Genomic DNA, 18,682 nt, shown 5'->3' with positions numbered 1-18,682 from the left:
CCTGTCTGCCCCCTTCTCCATTTTTGCTTTTAGCTTTCAGATCCTAGTTTACATCTTTATTACCTCTGCCAGGATTACAGTAGCCTCATCACTTGTTTCCCCAGCTTGTTCCTTCTGCTTAGAAACCATTAACAGATTAATCTCATTCAAGTGTGCATCTGAGAACCCCTTCTTCTTTATTAACTCATAAAGTATAAATACTTAGAGATCAAATCTTAAAATTCAGGATCCTTTTGGATCATTTTCCAGCCTGCTTTTCTATATTTCTTACTATGACTTTCACTCGCTATCCAAATATAACATTTACATGCATTTATTGATGCTATTCTGTTTGTCTACAAGATTCTCCTCTTATTTCTCACCCACCATCTGATATCTATATTTCTCCACTGTCTTCAACATCCAGATTAAATGCCAGCTCGTGATTTATTCTTTTTACCCTCTTTCTGCTCTCCCTTCCCAACAGTAAAGGTAACTACTCGTCTTCATGCTCATGGCATTATCTCTCATCTTGTGTGGTCCTTTGTGTTTTCTCTCTTGTCTTGGGGTTGTAATAATCAGTCTCTTGAGGATAGGATTCATGCCTGATTTACCATTAAATCCCACAAAATATGTACCTTAGAACTTTATACATTTTACAATATCAGTAACTATTTAGTATTTGTTGAATAAATAACCAGAATAAAATACTTCAAAATTTGAAAAAGAATTTTAAAATTTACATAGTCTAAATTTTGAAATTTCTCAAATTTGAAAAATGTATTTAATTTTTATTTAAATTATTTGAATGGAAGTATGCTCTTATATATAACTAATCTGCATATGCACATAGTTAATTCATAATACTTTAAAGTCCACATAAATACATGAATTCGTCTGCATTAATATATGAATAAATTAATGGAGTAGCAAGTAACATTCAACTAACAATCAAGTAAAGACAATAAAAGTAAAACATATCTTTCGGCAGTACTGATTAGATTTTTAAACTGCTTTTATTCTTTCTGTAAGGTTTCTCTCATTTCCATTTTGTGATTAAAATGAATTGTTTAATATTTATGATTGTTTCAGAAATATTAGAAAAACAAAAAGGATAGAAGAAATTAAAATATTACTTTCCAAGTCAGAATATAAGAAGTATTAATGTAAAAATGATTTCTTAAAAATTGAGATTTGGGTTGGGTGCAGTGGCTTACTTTGGGAAGCTGAGGTGGGCAGATCACTTGAGGTCAGAGAATTCGAGACCAGCCTGGCCAACATGGTGAAACCCCATCTCTACTAAAAATACAAAAAATAGTTGGGCGTGGTGGCACATGCCACCACACCTGGCCATGTTCCGTTGTTGTTGTTGTTGTTGTTTTGAGACGTAGTTTCACTCTCTCTCCCAGTCTGGAGTGCAGTGGCATGATCTCAGCTCACTGCAAGCTCCACCTCCCAGGTTCACGCCATTCTCCTGCCTCAGCCTCCTGAGTAGCTGGGACTACAGGCCCTCGCCACCACGCCTGGCTAATTTTTTGTATTTTGTAGCAGAAAGGGGGTTTCACCGTGTTAGCCAGGATGGTCTCGATCTCCTGACCTCGTGATCCACCCACCTTGGCCTCCCAAAGTGCTGGGATTACAAGTGTAAGCCACTGCGCCCGGGTGCCATGTTCTGTTTTAATTTCCGGTAATTTCTAAACTAGAGAGGTCGAGGTAATTTTGCTTTATTAAATAAGGAGAATCTGAAGAGGGAAGGAATATGGAAGAAAACAGTGCTTTAAATTTATTTTGTTTCAATTCAAGTAAATTACATATTGGGGGAGGCTTTTAAAATTCAGTTTTATTATATGAAATATTCTTGTGCTTATAAATATTCACATTGCTTCACTATCTGTAGTGAAAGACCAGGTTTTTCTGTTTTTTTTTTTTTCTTGCTAATCTGTCACAGACCAACACTTTTGTAAAATACAATAAAAATTAATTCCTGGCCGGGCACAGTGGCTCATGCCTATAATCCCAGCACTTTCGGAGGCCAAAGCGGGTGGATCATGTGAGGTTAGGAGTTCGAGACCAGCCTGACTAACATGGAGAAACCCCATCTCTACTAAAAATACAAAATTAACCGGGCATGGTGGCACAGGCCTGTAATCCCAGCTACTCGGGAGGCTGAGACAGGAGAATCTCTTGAATCTGGGAGGCGGAGGTTGCGGTGAGCCGCGATCTCACCATTGCACTCCAGCCTGGGCAACAAGAGTGAAACTCTATCAAAAAAAAAAAAAAAAGAATTCCTATTGTAGAAAATGAAAGAAAAAAAAAAAAAAGACCTGAAATACAAACCCTGATTATTTCATAGTTAGATTCAACAGACATAAAACTCTTCATAGTCAAATTGTTAGGAATGTTTTTAAGTGCTTGCTCTTGCTTTTTGTCTTCATCTCATTGTGGATGGTAATGAACACTTTGGGGACCGGCACTGGTCCATGGACCATTTTTGAGTAGCGCTGTTTGATCCTATCATAACATCATGCCTAGTGTGCATCCATTCGAGGAACGACAGGCTTGTCTTCTCAGATAATGTGCATCAGTTCATCTGTGGTATATACCATTTTAGAATACATTTGAAAACTTGGCTAGGTCTGACTTTTCTTTTTAAATGTCCTCTAAATCGGTGATGAAAGTAACTAAAGCGTTAAATTCCTTTAAAGGAAAGAACTGTTAGGGTATTTTAGTAAAGTTAAAATATGTCTCTTTTTCATCAACTTATATTGGTCCCAGCAGTTAATATAATCTTACCTCTGCCCCTAGTCACAGAAAGATCTGTGTCATCTCTTCCCCCTCTCCCTTGGTACCTCAAGCATAGCAGACATTCTGCATTCAAATGGTTTTTTTTATATGCCTATTTGAGGAAATCATTTCTATTTCATCTTAATTTATTTTTGTTCTTTAATGATTCACATGCTTTTTTTCCCGATGCTTTTTTCCCCATAGTTCCGGGACTACTGTGCTATCTGCTTAAGATGGGAGTGGCCTGGGTCTCCAAAAGCATTGGAAAAGTGCAATTTAGAAGCAGCTTTCTTTGAAGGTCATTTTTTGAAAGTGCTGTTTGACAGAATGGGAAGAATTCTTGATCAGGTAATACATTTTAAATTACTATTTTCATATTATTTTGTTGCCATTCACCACAAAGTCATCTCAAGTCTTAGTAGATCTTCAGTAAAGTACTTTTATTGTTTTCTTACTTTTTCCACTGGGTGACTTTTTTATGAAGCTTGATTGCCAACAACTGGCAGATTTCTGATGCATTCTGTATGTTAAAAACATTTATTTGGCCTGACAGCTGCTACAGCATTGTTTATTTTACTTCTCATGATAGGCCGTTGTCTTAATATCCTTAACACATTTTGGAGATGATTAGGAGTGCTTTCCTTTTACGACTTGCTTAGCCTTTTAGTTAGTACATTTAGCACAAATACAGATTCTCAATTTAGAAGACCTTAAATGTCAGTTCAGATTGAATCTTGAACACTCTGGTCTCAATAAAATTACAGAATAGTGTTAGATGAACCTGACTCTTTAGACAAAGCTTATAAACGATACTCATTTTCATAACGGAGAGGTGAAGTAAAAAAGCTTAATGTACTCCTTTAAAGGTGGATAAAAATCACCATCAGCTGATAGGTTGCTATGTACATCTCATCTGTTAGGAGAAATAAATTTGGGTTTATGGAATCCCTCCTTCCATCTCTCATTGGCTCATAAGCATAGTGATGAGAGAGCTTTGAAATACTTGATCCATTAGAATATAAACCTGAAAGAACACAACTAGCATAGTACTTTCCTCAATGTAGAAACTGAGTGGACCAATTTGGAATTAATTTTCAATTGTATATTAAAGTACTTGTTCTTTTTTAGCATTTTAGTTAAATATTTATGTGAGCATAGGGAATTATAAAAGAAATTCACTAAGTAGGCTATCTTCAACAACCAGAAAGTCAAATAAAGAAATTGTAATCTAAGAAATATTTCACTATGTTAGAGTTTAGTCAGCATTGTTTCTGACAGTAATCTCTATAAGAGACCAGGTCCTTTTTTTTTTTTTTTTTTAACCTCTTAATTGCATGTGCTGTATTTCTAGTGTTGCTTCGGTTGGTTGTTTTAAACCTTACAACCAAAGTATACAAATCTGGCTATTAATAGGTATTATGGCCTCACATCATGGCTGTGTAAACCTCTTGGGTAGCCAGGATTCATCAGTTTATTGTGTTTTTTTTGTTTTTTGTTTTTGTTTTTGAGCCAATTTGCTAGGTGTAGTTTAAATTTGATTAAGCTAACAAGCAAGAGTTAATAACAATGAGTATCAATACAGTAATGTTTAGAAATTTTGACCGAAAGTATTAAAAAAATCTAGATTTTAAAAAGTAGTTTCTGAAAAAAATTAAAAAAATAAAAAATAAGTAGTTTCTGAATTGGAAGATCCACCCTGAATCTTCAAACTTGAGCACTTTTTCTCTAGTTTGTAGAGTGCTGACACAAAAGGATACATTGAAAGCAGAATATCTGAAATGCTTAAAATACTTTTCAGTTTCACCAGATAGTACTTCATAGCACAGAGCTGATTCATAGACTGTTTCAATCATTCTTCCTGTAACCCTGTATCATAGGCAAGACAGATTTCTAGTATTATTTTACAGATGAGGAATCCTTGGTTTCAGCTATGTGACTTACAGCTAGTAAGCTATGGAGCCCTGCCTGAAACCTTTTATCTTTAAAACTCTTGAGCCCGGCGCACCTTAGTCCCAGCTACTCAGGAGCCTGAGGCAGGAGGATTGCTTGACCCCAGGAGTTCAAGGCTGTAGGGCACTATGATTATGCCTAAGGATAGCCACTGCGCACTAGGCTAGGCAACATAGTGAGACCCCGTCTCCAAAACAAAATAAAAAACAAAACCCTTGATGTTCAAAGCCTTTTTGGTAAAAACATGGTATAGTCTGACCTCAGAGATGAAACACGAGTCCTAGGAAGTTAAGCATTTTTGACCTAGTTTCATTTTCTTTCTTTCCTAAACATTTTTGCTGAGAGTGATACTTGCTTGTAGTTTCTTTTTTTTTCTTTCTCTATTTATTCTTCTTCTTTTTTATTTTTTTTTGAGACCGAGTCTCGCTCTGTCACCCAGGCTGGAGTGCAGTGGTGCGATCTTGGCTCACTGCCACCTCTTCCTCCCGGGCTCAAGCGATTCTCCTGTCTCAGCTCCCAAGTAGCTGGGATCACAGGCGCACGCCACCATGCCTGGCTAATTTTTGTATTTTTAATAGAGACGGGGTTTCACCATATTGGTCAGGCTGGTCTCAAACTCCTGAGCTCAGGTGATCCACCCGCCTTGGCCTCCTAAAGTCCTGGGATTACAGGCATGAACCACCATACCTGACCGCCTTCTTTCTTCTTTTTTCTTTTTCTTTTGTTTTCCCCTTTGCAGAGCATTTTCTTAGTATATATTCCTAGTAGGGTCTAAGTAACCTGACTGAGATTAAAAATTTAATATGAATAATTTGGAAAGTGGCTAATGTCTTCATGCATAATTGAGAAGTTACGATATCAAGTATTCATAACACTATTGTGTTACCACAATGCTAATTTTTAAAAAAATCATAATACAAACATTTACTATTGTTTGTAATGGTGGTGATTTTAAAAAGATATTAAAATACTAAAGTCCATAGCAGAATGGAAAGAACACTGGGAACACTGTAAGGAGGCCAGATCTTGTCCCTGCCCTGAGCGTGATGAGTTTGAATTTGATCGAGTAACTTAGCTACTTGTCACATTTTCTGATTGTTAAAGTGAAGTTGATATTACTTTTTTAACTCAAAGTTTATTATCTCAGAATTTGAGTTCAGTCCAAAAACATGGGCCAAGTCTATTTGGCATGTCAGAGAAATCTGGCTTGCTTTTCTTTCAAGTAAATACTGTATAAAGTATAAAATAAAGGGACCTCAAATAATAGATATAAACACTTAACTACCGACAACCTCCAAAAAGTCCAGCTTGTTTTAAAGTTATTACCAATAGGAAGTAGAGACCATTTCAGAGTACAGTGAAACAAATTTGTCTTGTTGAAATTTATTTTCATTTTTACTACATTAAGAAGTCTGTGTCAACCTTACATTTCTTAAGCAACCTATGACCTAGATTTATGTCAAAATAAACTACAAACCAAAGTAACACCACACAGAAAAAATACAAAGTCTAAATAGTAATATATTTGTTTAAAGCCAAACTGTATTGATTTATTTATTTAAGCATCTGCAGATGGCAAAATTTAGTGACCTAAAAACTTAGCTACCTGCAGTGAAGAGTCATGTACAATTCTGGACTTAAGTCATATTTTACATTTTTTTCTACTAAATACATTCTTTTAAATTATTTTTTTGTAAATGATTCCTTCATACCTAAAACACAATTTAATGTGAATTCATTGTTTATTATGAGTTGAGTCTCAGAGAAGACTATTCTGTTGCGAATATTATCAAGGGAGGAGGAATGGAGAGAAGTTGGTTAATGAGTACAAAAATACAGTTAGAAGGAATAAGTTCTAGTATTCAGTAGTACAGTCAGGAAATTAGTTAACAAAAACTTATTGTATATTTCAAAGGAGCTAGAAGAGAACTGTGATGTTCCCAACACAAAGAAAAGATAGATGCTGGAGGTGATGGATGTCCCCGTTACCCTAATTTGGTCATTACATATTACACATTGTGAAATGTATCAAAATATCACATGGACCCCCAAAATAGGTACAATTATGGTACATTAATAAAAAATACCCAAAAGCCCCCAAGTATTACCAAGTAGGAGAATTTGCTCTTAAACTATCCTGTACTGGGAATACATATTTCCTTTCAATTACCTTGCTTACCGCTAGGTTTTGAAAAAAAAAAAAATGACTCGGAGCAGTTTTTGTTCTTTAAAAAAAATCCACGTTCATGAATCTAGTAGTAAGTTAGAAAGACTAAAATGGGCCTTACAGCATAGGACTTGAGCGTGTTTGTTTATGTGACAAAACATGTACGTCGTAGCGTCTGTAGCTGTGGTGATTTTCAAAAGATAGTAAAATGCCAAAGTCTGCAGCAGAACAGGCACGTGCGCGAGCATTCTCCACTGAATGCCAGAGACTGACTTCCTCATTGCTATTCACTGTGATCGAGGCTTTGCAGGTTGTTCAGTGGCTGAGAGTAAAACATTCCAATGTGCTGGCTGATGCTGCACTTGGTCCTGACTCCCTGTTCCCTCCACTGTGCTGCAGCATCTGTCTCACTCTTGCCACCTGGGTTCCCTGCAGCCTCCTCACTGTGGTTAGTTTTATTGCAACCAATCCGTTTCCTTTGGCTGCTTAGAAGACGCAAACCGGAAGGGGTGAAAAGTTTCTGTTGAAAGTTCTGAGCAAGTAGTAGCAACTCTTTGTGTAGTGTGCCTTTTGCTTTGATGTTGACATAACTCTGCAAAGCACCTTTCTGTGAAGAATAAACAGACAAGTAGAATTCAAGTCAAATTGCAATATTTCATACAAAACAAGTGTGAGGAATGTACACAGATACACAGTTGTTTGGGGAAAGTTAAACTCATGCAAGAAACAAGATGATCCCTCTCTGTAATCACCGTTTTGAACCTTCTCATTCACTTTGAGGCATAGGGTCGTCATCAGTTCTATCCCCAAGTACTTTCATTCTGGTGACAAGGTTCTGTGATTTGACTTTCTATGTGTTTTTGGGAATTGCCTGTAGTTGAATAATCTGAGGTGAGGAATATCACTTCTGAAATTACTATATTTAAAAATGTGTAATATCTTCCCTTCTTGGTTTTTGGTCTTAGGCTCAGTGGGTCCTCTGTAATTAATGTTATATATGATACACTGGTGCTTTTTCATGACCCCTTGAACAATTTCATTAATTGATTCAACCTGCATATAATAAACATTCTGACTATGTCACTTATTTGCCTTTATATGTTTATATGCTTTTTAAAACTTTTAAAAAATGTTTTAGGACTGCGATGTATGTAATTTGAGATGTGAGAGCTAATTTAGTTGTAGATATTTTCATTGCAGAAAAGCATGCAGAGCGGGAAGGAAGATGGTGGATTCTCCCTTCTTTTTCTTTCTTTCTTTTTTTTTTTTTTTTTGAGACAGAGTTTCGCTCTTGTTGCCGGGCTGGAGTGCAATGGCGTGATCTCGGCTCACTGCAACCTCCATCTCACGGGTTCAAGCAATTCTCCTGCCTCAGCCTCCCAAGTAGCTGGGATTACAGGCATGTGCCACCATGCCCAGCTAATTTTGTATTTTTAATGGAGACGGGGTTTCTCCACATTGGTCAGGCTGGTCTCAAACTCCCAACCTCAGGTGATCCACCCACCTCAGCTTCCCAAAATACTGGGATTACAGGTGTGAGCCACCGCGCCTGACCAGATACTCCTTTCTTAAAAGGACGAATTGAAATAGTAAATTAAGTGCATAGGTATACATTATTATTACATGTCTTTCTGTTTTTTATCCCTCCATAGCCATATGATGTAAACTTACAAGTAACCTCGGTGTTATCTAGACTTTCTCTCTTCCCTCATCCACACATCCACGAGTACCTTTTGGATCCTTACGTGAACCTCGCTCCTGGCTGTAGATCTCTCTTCTCTGTAATTGTCAGGGTGAGTTACTAGTTCTGTTATATTCCCTAGGATTGATAAGTCTGTGCAATTAATATGTTAACATCATTGTATGCAGTTAGTGTCACATAATGAAAAATATATCTACTGCTTAAAAGTAATTGTTATACATGCTGAATTATTATTTTTAAAATTATTTTTAATAATATGTAACTTTTAAGGTATGAGTCCTTGGTTAAAGATGATTATATGAGTAGTGAAAGTTTACATTCTTTATTAAATAGTAGGGAATGAAGATTTTTTCTAAAATCCTGAGGTTGTCTCTGTAGCTGATTTCAGGAACTGAAATGCCTTGCCTCTGTGATGCAGGTTGTTGGAGACCTTATGCTTCGAATCCAGCGTATTCAAGACTTTACTCCCAAGCTTCTATTAGTCAGGAAGCGATTACTTGGTTTGGAACCTGAAGGCCCTCTGTAAGTTTATGTTTTACATTTTTTTAATTCAAAAATTGCAGTGAACTTAATGATCTGCTGATATATTGAATTGATTTATTGTCTGTTTTTCCCTTACCAGTATTGACCACATCACACTGCTAGAGGGTGTGATCGTGTTAGAAGAGTTCTGTAAGGAGCTGGCGGCAATTGCATTTGTGAAATATCACGCTTCCTCCACACCATAAATAACATCTTTCAAGTAACTAGGGGAACGGAACTACTGTGTACATTTCATCAAAAAAGACTCAGCTCCACCCAGCCACAGGAGGATAAAAAGCCTTTTTAAACGAAGTATTGCTGTAAACTGGACAGAACCATTAAGAACCTATTGAGTGGACATTCTTGGTAAAATGTTGTATAATGTTGTTTTCATTGGCTTTATCATAATGGTTCTGTTATAAAATTGCACATTGTCGAATCCAGGATACAATCAAAGGAACTTCAGGAAATAAGCATTTCTAATGACTGTGTTTGAAAAGCTGCAATATTTCCGATGTCATGACTTTGGTGATATTTCTGTTATATTAATATCCTTTTAGGTAGCAAGGCATTTTGACATTCTCTGGGACTCAAATGCTTATATTATTTTCGATTAATAAGTAGCAAAAAAAAATCACTAATTTTATAACTTTTTAAGGTCGGAATTCTTATCAAACAAAATATGAAAAAAACTGTAAATGAGAAAAAATACAATTCAGAAACCATTGAATGAATTAATTATAGATAAAAATGTGTAGAGCACCATTAACTTTCTTCAGCTTTTTTAAGAATAACCATTTAATATGATAAAGAAATTCTTGATTAATATATCTCTATTTTTAAAGAAATGTTCTTTTACTCTTGTGCACATAGCCATGTTAGTGATTTTCTTCATGTATTGGTCCCAGTTGATTTAAACCCTGTCATTTTCTCAACAATGTTGAATTTATGCTCACCATTGGTAGTGTTTGCTAAAATTGTATTTTTTTTTTTAAACTAAGTAAGATGTACTGGGTCGAGAACCTTTTTTCCCCCTCTCTCCCTCTCAGAAAATTGCTTTATAAAATTGCTTTATAATTTGATTTCTTACTGAAACGCATAGTGGTGTCTAGGTGAGGAACTGACTGATAACCCTTGGCAGCAATCAAAATGCCAGTGGCTCCTCGATGTTTACATTTTTTTCTAGTTTGTTCAGTCTTTTGTTTTAAATGATTCTAAAGAGATTAAAGAAAACAGACTTTTAAACGTCCTGTTTACATGTTAAAGGATTTGGGGAAATTGGGTATGTATGTGAATGGGTACACATGTAGGAACCTGTAGTTCAGCAAAGCTGTGCTGGGCACAGCATGCTTGTACTTGATGGACAAAATCGTGTTTGCTAGTCCACTTTCTATTTTTCCTTTAAGTGACGCTGATCACTCAAATACTGCTTTTAAGCTATTGTTTGTTTTTATCTGACATGTTAAGCAGCAGCACTTTCCTCTTTATCTTTTCATTTACTGACATTTGGGGGAACAGGCTATCAAAGGCTCCAGCTTGAAGGGAACTCTCACTACCCCCTCTAGGAAGTTATTTTATGTAGCATGTTTGTATATATATGCATTGTGTGGTGTGTGCGTAGAGGCTTGTTTTACACCTATCTGCTTATTTTGTTGTATTAGCTTTTCTGGTTTATTTCATAGTTTGTTTTTGCTATTTATTAAGAACAGTATCAAAAGATTATGAATAGCCTCAGCTCTAGAATGCTTACCACTGTTAAAACAACAAAAAGACTAAGCCTCCAATTTCATGCAAATCTTCGTTAGCTTATTCTAAGAAATTTATTAAGTAAAACAAAGAAAAAACAAAAGTGGGAGATAGTTATTTTGTGCATGATTGTCTTTAAATCATTTTGAATGATGTGAAGGCATTATTCAGTTTGCTGTATTTTTTTAATCACTTCATACAAGGGAACGCTTCGACATTTCCATTTCTAGATGTAGTAACAGTCTACTTCGACGTACAAGTATTTAAACTAAGGCATTAAGAGATATTAGATATTTCTTAATGTTTTCGTAGTGCTCAATAGGTGTATAGCAATGATATTACCTCTGAAACCAAATACTCTTTTATCCTTGATTTCACTATGGGACCTTATAATTACTCCATGAAACCAAGCTCAGAAAAGCTTTAACTCTTGTATGTGTGTATGTGTATGCTGCTTCTGAAAATATAATTTTCCTAAGTTATTGTAATGACTTTAATTTGTAATCAGCTAAGGCTTAAGATTTCGTTTGTTTCTCGTCTAAGTTTCTGTTTTTCTTCCCTTTTTTTCTTTTACATTTAGTTCAGAGCTAGAGCCAGTACAAGCTCTCACAGTGAGTTCAATTTGTTAGTGAAACATTGTCCTGCATCACTAGTCTTTCTTAAACTGTTGACAGCTGAATATTTGTTACTCAGTACTTGCAAAAACAGTGACTAAAATGCACTATGTTGAGTGGAAAGCACGGTCATAACAGTTGATTGCCATAGCAAGTTCCAAAGTGAATTTCAGCCTTGCTTCACATTTGTATCAATAAGTACGCACATTTTTTGAAACTTTCTAACAGTATAGTCTTTGGGTTTGTTTTTAGTTATGAGCCACATTCTTTACTTGATTTAACTCAGATTTGTCTTAGCCTATTGCCATATAGTACTCACCTTATAACTATGTAACTTTCTCATAACGTATCTGTTTGTGCAATATGGAAGCTGTGAGTGGATTCATAGCTTTTTGGTTTAATTGTACATTATTGTGTGTGTACATATGTATATATGTGTATATATAAGGACCAAAATTCTTAGCTCGCTTACACTGTTGCTAGTGTAAACATTGTTACACTTAATTTTACAGGGCACAAATTATGGAATTACTTCATAAATTCATGGTAATGTTTCCATAAATTATTGCATTAATATACAATTACCATTTAATTATGAAGTCCATCAGTATTGACAGAAGAAGCTACAGTGAAGTGCTAAAACCACATTATATGGTAATTATATTTTGGGTTGTATAGTAAATCAAATGTGCATGTCATTGTGACACTTTATGTGTTAAAACATGGTAGATAATCACGTTTCTGGGCCCTGTAAAATAGTGTTACTGTAATACTCTGTTTTGCCTCCTGCCTTGTTTACATTAAACAGGATATTTGGTAAATTTTTTGTATCGAATGTTGTGTAGGTTACTGACAGTGTTACCAATGTCTGGAATTCTTGGTCCATCCGTGGAGAAACTCTTCAGATGGTCATTGTGTACCTACTCTCTCTTCAAAGGAAGTTGTGATCAAGTTCAACTTTTTGTGCTAACAATGCATGCAGGACTAAGAGGGATGATCTAAAAAATAAATAATGTAATTTAAACAAAATGTCTTATGTTTTTGTAAAATTCTACTTGGGAACATTTTATCCAATGATAAATCTCAAACAAGTCTTAACTTTTTGCACCCCCAACACACAAAGGGATATGGCACACCACAATCAGTGGATCTCTATAGTATTCTAGGGAGAGAACAAAAAGCAATATATCTGTTTGTAGAGGAGAGATGTGTAGCTTGAAAAATTCCCCCAGGTAAACCTCATAGTAAACCTCATATATTTCCTCCACCTCCCTTCTTAATAATCACTGCACAAAAGGAAGGAATGTTATGCACGTCTCAGAAAAGCAATTTTTTTTTTTTTTTTTTTGAGAGCCTCGTTCTATTCCCCAGGCTGGAATGCAATGGCACGGTCTCAGCTCACTGCAACCTCCGCCCCCTGGCTTCAAGTGATTCTTCTGCCCCAGCCTCCTGAGTAGCTGGGATTACAGGTGCCTGCCACCATGTCCAGCTAATTTTTGTATTTTTAGTAGAGACAGGGTTTCACCATGTTGATCAGGATGGTCTTGAACCTCTGACCTCAGGTGATCCACCTGCCTCAGCCTCCCAAAGTGCTGGGATTACAGGTGTGAGCCACCGTGCACGGCCCAGAGAAACAGTTTATTCTAAGCATTATTTCTTAGTATTTTTCTAACACATATCAAAACTTTAGCTGACACTTAATTAGACTCTAGACTTACTCTGTTCACTTGAGTATTTGCCAGAGTTTCTGAATTGGAAACAAAGAAACATGTAATACACAGCACAGCCAGAAAGAGAAGAATCCAGTGATTAATGCCAACTACCCGAAGATTCTTTTCAAAATCGCTTTAGACGGAAGTAAGATGATAGGTTGAAAGGATGGAAGAGGCAAGGTTTAGACACTGAAGAGTTGAAATCACCCTCCTTGCCCTGAGCTACTTCAAAAGAAAACTGCATTTTGGGAATGCATAATTGGATCCCCAGTCCAAAACCTGCTTCAAACTGTTAAGAATTTAGCAGTGTTTTAGCTGGAAAGTGAGTAATCCCAAAGGAATTTAAAGAATTAACATAAAACTGTAAAAGTTGAAGTTTTGCTGGACTAACTCTCAAGTAAAATCTATACCTCTTTCCAAAAAAAAAACCATATATATATACACATGAGCAGGCAGAAACACTGCATCTGAGTTTGTTTAACGCTGAGTGATGCAGAAGAAATGGAGTATGTTTTAGTTGTTCTTATGGCAATAAAGTTGCCTTGCAGAAGGTCGGTCTTTTTGTGTTTTGTTGTTTTTTTTCAATTTATGTTCTGGGATACATATGCAGGATGTGCAGGTTTGTTATATAGGTAAACGTGTGCCATGTCGTTTGCTGCACCTATCAACCCATCACCCAGGTATTAAGTCCCACGTGCATTAGCTATTTTTCCTGATGCTCTCCCTCCCCACCCCGCCCCCAGCACAGGCCCCAGCGTGTGTTGTTTCCCTTCCTATGTCCACCTGCTTTCATTGTTCAGCTCCCACTTAGAGAACATGCGGTGTTTGGTTTTCTGTTCCTTTGTTAGTTTGTTGAGGATAATGGCCTCCAGCTCTATCCACATCCCTGCAAAGGACATGATCTCATTCCTTTTTATGACTGTGTAGTATTCCATGGTGTATATACACCACATTTTCTTCATCCAGTCTATCATTGATGGGCATTTGGGTTGATTCCAGAAAATCAGTTCTTAACTTTATTTGGTAATATACCCCACTACCCGCCTCAGGGAGACCCATCTAAGCCTGTTTCATTCACACTCACTACTCTTACTGATTTGACTATTGTGGGCATTAGAAATTTCTCTTATATCATTTCTAAAAATGTATCAGAAATAGGACATCCACAAACCAAACAAGAATTTCATTTATTTAACACATATTTCTTAAGAACTTTTATGAACCAGGTATTAAGGTGCTAGGAAAACAAAAAATGATTTCAGCCTTAAAAAAGTAACAGTCTTGGTGTGGTGTTTACAAAAATAAATTACAGTGCACACTGGTGAACACTGTTAGAGAAACAAGACCCAAGTGTTGTGAGCGCCAGGGAAAGGAAGTAAGATGGCAAATCACCTAAATAGGAAAATCTGAAACTCAAGCCTTGCCTGAATATTCTTACTTTTAAGTATGTTATATATGTATTATTACTTTTGAGTTATAGTCTTACTTTTGAGATATGCAAGATATTCTCAGAAGTTATAACCAGAACAGATGCCAGGCGCAGTAGCTCACGCCTGTAATCCTAGCACTTTGGGAGGCTGAGATGGGCGGATTACTTGAGGTCAGGAGTTTAAAACCAGCCTGGCCAACATGGTGAAACCCCATCTCTACTAAAACTACAGAAATTAGCCAGGCATGGTGGCGCATGCCTGTAATCCCAGCTGCTCTGGAGGCTGAGGCAGGAAAATCGTTTGAACCAGGGAGGCGGAGGTTGCAGTGAGCAGAGATCACACCACTGCACTCCAGCCTGGGCAACAGAGTGAGACTCCATCTCAAAAAAAAAAAAAAAAAAAAAAAAAAAAAAGGTTATAATCACAACAGAGTCAACCTGGCAAGGACTTCTGCATCCTATTGTATTTGCCATGCTTAACTGTTGCCTTTCACTTCATTCTAATGTTGGTATAAAGCACTAGCCCAAAGAACAGTGCTTTGGGTCCGTATTTTCTCAGCTGATGAATAGCACTTAGTTTGTGATTTGTGATCTCTCTCTCTAGAACTGTTGTATAGCAAGAAGGCAAATAGTCAACTGAAATACTAAAATCAAAAGATTAAACTGGACTTTTAAAATGACCCAAAGATGAGGGGTAAGATTTGGTTCAGCTAAAGCATTTGTAGAACCAAGCCTTTCTCCTTACTTTTAACTCAGTGCTCTTTCGACAGCATTCTTTATTCTCTCCTGGTTTGGGGCACAAAGTAGTTTGCATATCCAATTAAGAGAGAACCCGCCTAAGCTGATGGAGACAGTGGAGATGAATTCAGAAGCCACGTGCCAGGCATGCATAGAGAGAAAGGATGTGTAGACCTCCACTGGGTTATCATCCCGCAACTCCCACCCATTCCTGACATCTAAGCCTGGAGTCAGGCTAGAAGGCAGGTGGACAGGCCAGAGCTCACTCCTGCCAGGGAGCAAGATCAAGAGACTCCTGCTTCCTTCATGGCCCAGTCTTCTTGAGGTAGCTTCAAGGAATTACCTGATTTCCCAAGTATGAGTCTAAGGAGTTAAAATTCAGTTTGCTTTATAATTTTTTTTTTTTTTTTTTTTTTTGAGACAGGGTCTTGCTCTGTCAGCCAGGCTGGAGTGCAGTGGCACAATCAGCTCACTGCAGCCTCAACTCAAGCAATCCTGCCTCAGCCTCCTGAGTAGTTGGGATTACAGGCAGGCACCACCGTGGCCAGCTATTTTTATTTTTGTAGAGATAGGGTCTCACTATATTGCTCAGGCTTATGATTTTATATTATGACCTTCCTCTTCCCTCTAGTTCAGGGGTCCCCCAACCCCCGGGCCACAGACCAGTACCAGTCCGTGACCGGTTGGGAACTGGGCAGCATAGCAGGACGTGAGTGGCAGGCAACCACCTGAGCTTCGCCTCCTGTCAGATCAGCAGCAACATTCGATTCTCGTAGGAGCACTAACCCTGCTGTGAACTTACATGCGGGGATCTAGGTTGTGCGCTCCTTATGAGAATCTAACTAATGCCTGATGGATCTCAGGTGGAATAGTTGCATCCCGAAATCATCCCCAAGTCTGTGCAAAAATTGTTTTTCATGAAAACAGTCCCTGGTGCCAAAGAGGCTGGAGACCACTGCTCTAGTTGGACTAATCAGTATATTGAGGAACTGACAGGGAGTCTTTCAAAAAAAAGTGGGGAGAATATATATATTTTTAAACTACTAGGTAATACTGTGTACTTCTCTCGATTGAAGAACCACATCTTTACATGAAGGTAAACCCCCTAGCAGACTGCCAGAAATCTAAATACCACCATGGGTCACTTTGCTCTTACATCAGAAGGGAGAGTAAGGGGAAAGGGAAGATATTCTTTGATTTTTGTAGCTGTAAGTTCATAATGGTACCCACGTTGTGATGTGCGTTCATTTGCATGGTGATCACACTATTAATTTCTTCCAATGATGTGCTAAAGGTGTCCAGGATAGTATTCAGTTTAGAGGATCCAGATAAGCCAGGAACATGACCTGGATCTGACGACCACTCTTTTTCAAGGCTGAGAACTATAACCATAATTGCAAGCTGAAGAGCTAGATGTGGTTGAAAAAAGAACAAGAGACACACCCAGCCTGTGAGATTAGGCAAGACAAGCAAAAGCATCTCCAAGGCTGTTATTGCCTCAGGCCTGTGATTTATGAGTAAGGAATCATAAAATCAATTTTACTATAATGCAGAAAGATGAGATGACACACAAATTCACTATACTCTGGATAAAGCTATATTTCAAATCCCTGAAGATGAGATTCATTTATATAATAACACAAGAAATGTATTCCTTATTCCACTCACAAGTAGAATAGCATGGAGGGTTTTAATTGATTAGATTTCCCTAGAGAGCCATGTACTGGAGCCTTCTAGAGGAGAAACAAATTAGCTATTCCTTAAACATTATTCTTCCATGTTTAAAATACGTTCCTCTACTTAAATTTCTTTATCCTGTTGTTCTTATCAACAATGTAGCAAGTCACAGAGCATTGATGGTTCTGTATTCTTTGTGGGCTGCTTCAATTCTTTGTCCTACGAGCTTTATTTCCATTTTGTTTTAGAAATGATTAGAAAATAGACCATCATTTTCTTAAGCTGCATTGGTGTTGGGCTCCCACAGAAATGGAGTTGAGAAGAAAACATCTACTTTTAAAGTAAAATATTACTCATTAGTAATGTAGCTTGGACTGCTTGACAACAAACAGGTTCCGTTTCATAAAGACTTACATTTTCCATAAAATAATCCAATGTCATGCAGCTTCAAGTAAGCCTTTCCCTGAAAATACTGTTGGCAAGAGTACATGTGACTCATTGGAATTTGGGTTCAAAACCACATCCTAAAAATAATAAAAGCTATAAATGCAAATATGCATAGCAATTTCTGGGTGTTTTTCTTTGGAATTTGACATTGAAATAAAAATAATTTTGCACAGTTCTTAATGGTTGGAGTCTTTTCATGCATAGCATATAATATAATTTATATTCATTGAGCTGAGTATTTCAAAGAAATTACTCAGAAATTGCTGATATACATCTTGTGAAGTAGTGTTGCTCATTATCATTTTTATTTCAATGGAAAGGAAAAGACTAGGGAAGTGTAATTAATTTGACATAGATAATTCTGGGCTGAGCATTTTAATATCAACGCCATTTTAAGGTCATTATTAAAATTTCTTTGTCCTCATTGTACAGCTTGCCATTTCTATACTCTGATATAAGACCATTGTGTTTTGGCCCTTCCTGCAGTGATCTGTGTAATCAATCATTCAACTAATACCATTAACTTCTTCTAACAGAGATGCTGACTGTCAACCTTATTAGGTTAAGAAAGATGTTGGATAGGCGCAAATGCTGAATTTTTCTACTGATTCCTGTGTTATTTTTAAAGACTTGCGAACTCTAACCCTCACATCACCATGGAAGCTGATCCCTGCCTCTTAACAATGATTTTAAACTTTATATATATATATATATATATTTAAAATTATATATATATATAATTTACAGGAGCAGTTAAGCTGCCCTCAGTACCTCTATGCATCAAACCGCTGACAGTAAGAGGTTACTCCACTTATCCAAAGGCAGGCTTTACTTTCTTGATAGGACTTTCCTAAATGATCCTGCTTGGAGTGGAAAAAACTTTCCAGCTAGATACATAAAACACTATAATTGAGTGCTGGTTTCATAAATGTTGAGGTCTGAGGTCCAAAATGTATTGTATCGTTGCAAGGCTACAGTAACACCATCCGTGATGTTCAACAGATATTCACTAAATCTTGTAGGGCTCTGATGAGGAGAGGGGATTTCAATAAAGTCCCCGTCTTGGAAAGATTTGCTTTTTAAAGTACCAGGGATAAGGCAAGTTTGATGGGGCTTACTAAGCTCTTGTCCTTCTGTTCCAAACCCACTCCTCTGTGTACTACTTCGTGTTGCTAGGCTAGGATGCTGCAAACTAGATTTCTCCTTTACTAACTG

The 18,682-nt window shown here is 37.0% G+C and overlaps 1 protein-coding gene across 1 annotated transcript in view; it reads left to right on the top strand.

Moving 5' to 3' along the window:
* Nucleotides 1-12,493, top strand: part of FAM160B1 (family with sequence similarity 160 member B1) — a 45,320-nt gene extending 32,827 nt beyond the window's left edge. The window contains exons 14-17 of the mRNA XM_026446676.1: nucleotides 2,968-3,111; nucleotides 8,533-8,673; nucleotides 9,001-9,104; nucleotides 9,205-12,493. Coding sequence (XP_026302461.1) covers nucleotides 2,968-3,111; nucleotides 8,533-8,673; nucleotides 9,001-9,104; nucleotides 9,205-9,310 — 495 coding nt within the window. The 3' untranslated portion in view covers nucleotides 9,311-12,493. The remainder of the gene's footprint in view (nucleotides 1-2,967; nucleotides 3,112-8,532; nucleotides 8,674-9,000; nucleotides 9,105-9,204) is intronic.
* Nucleotides 12,494-18,682: the final 6,189 nt, after the last annotated feature.

The sequence above is a fragment of the Piliocolobus tephrosceles genome, chromosome 9 (assembly GCF_002776525.5).
Source record: "Piliocolobus tephrosceles isolate RC106 chromosome 9, ASM277652v3, whole genome shotgun sequence".
NCBI classification, from domain to species: domain Eukaryota; kingdom Metazoa; phylum Chordata; class Mammalia; order Primates; family Cercopithecidae; genus Piliocolobus; species Piliocolobus tephrosceles.
This window is presented reverse-complemented; position numbering and strand designations above follow the sequence as displayed.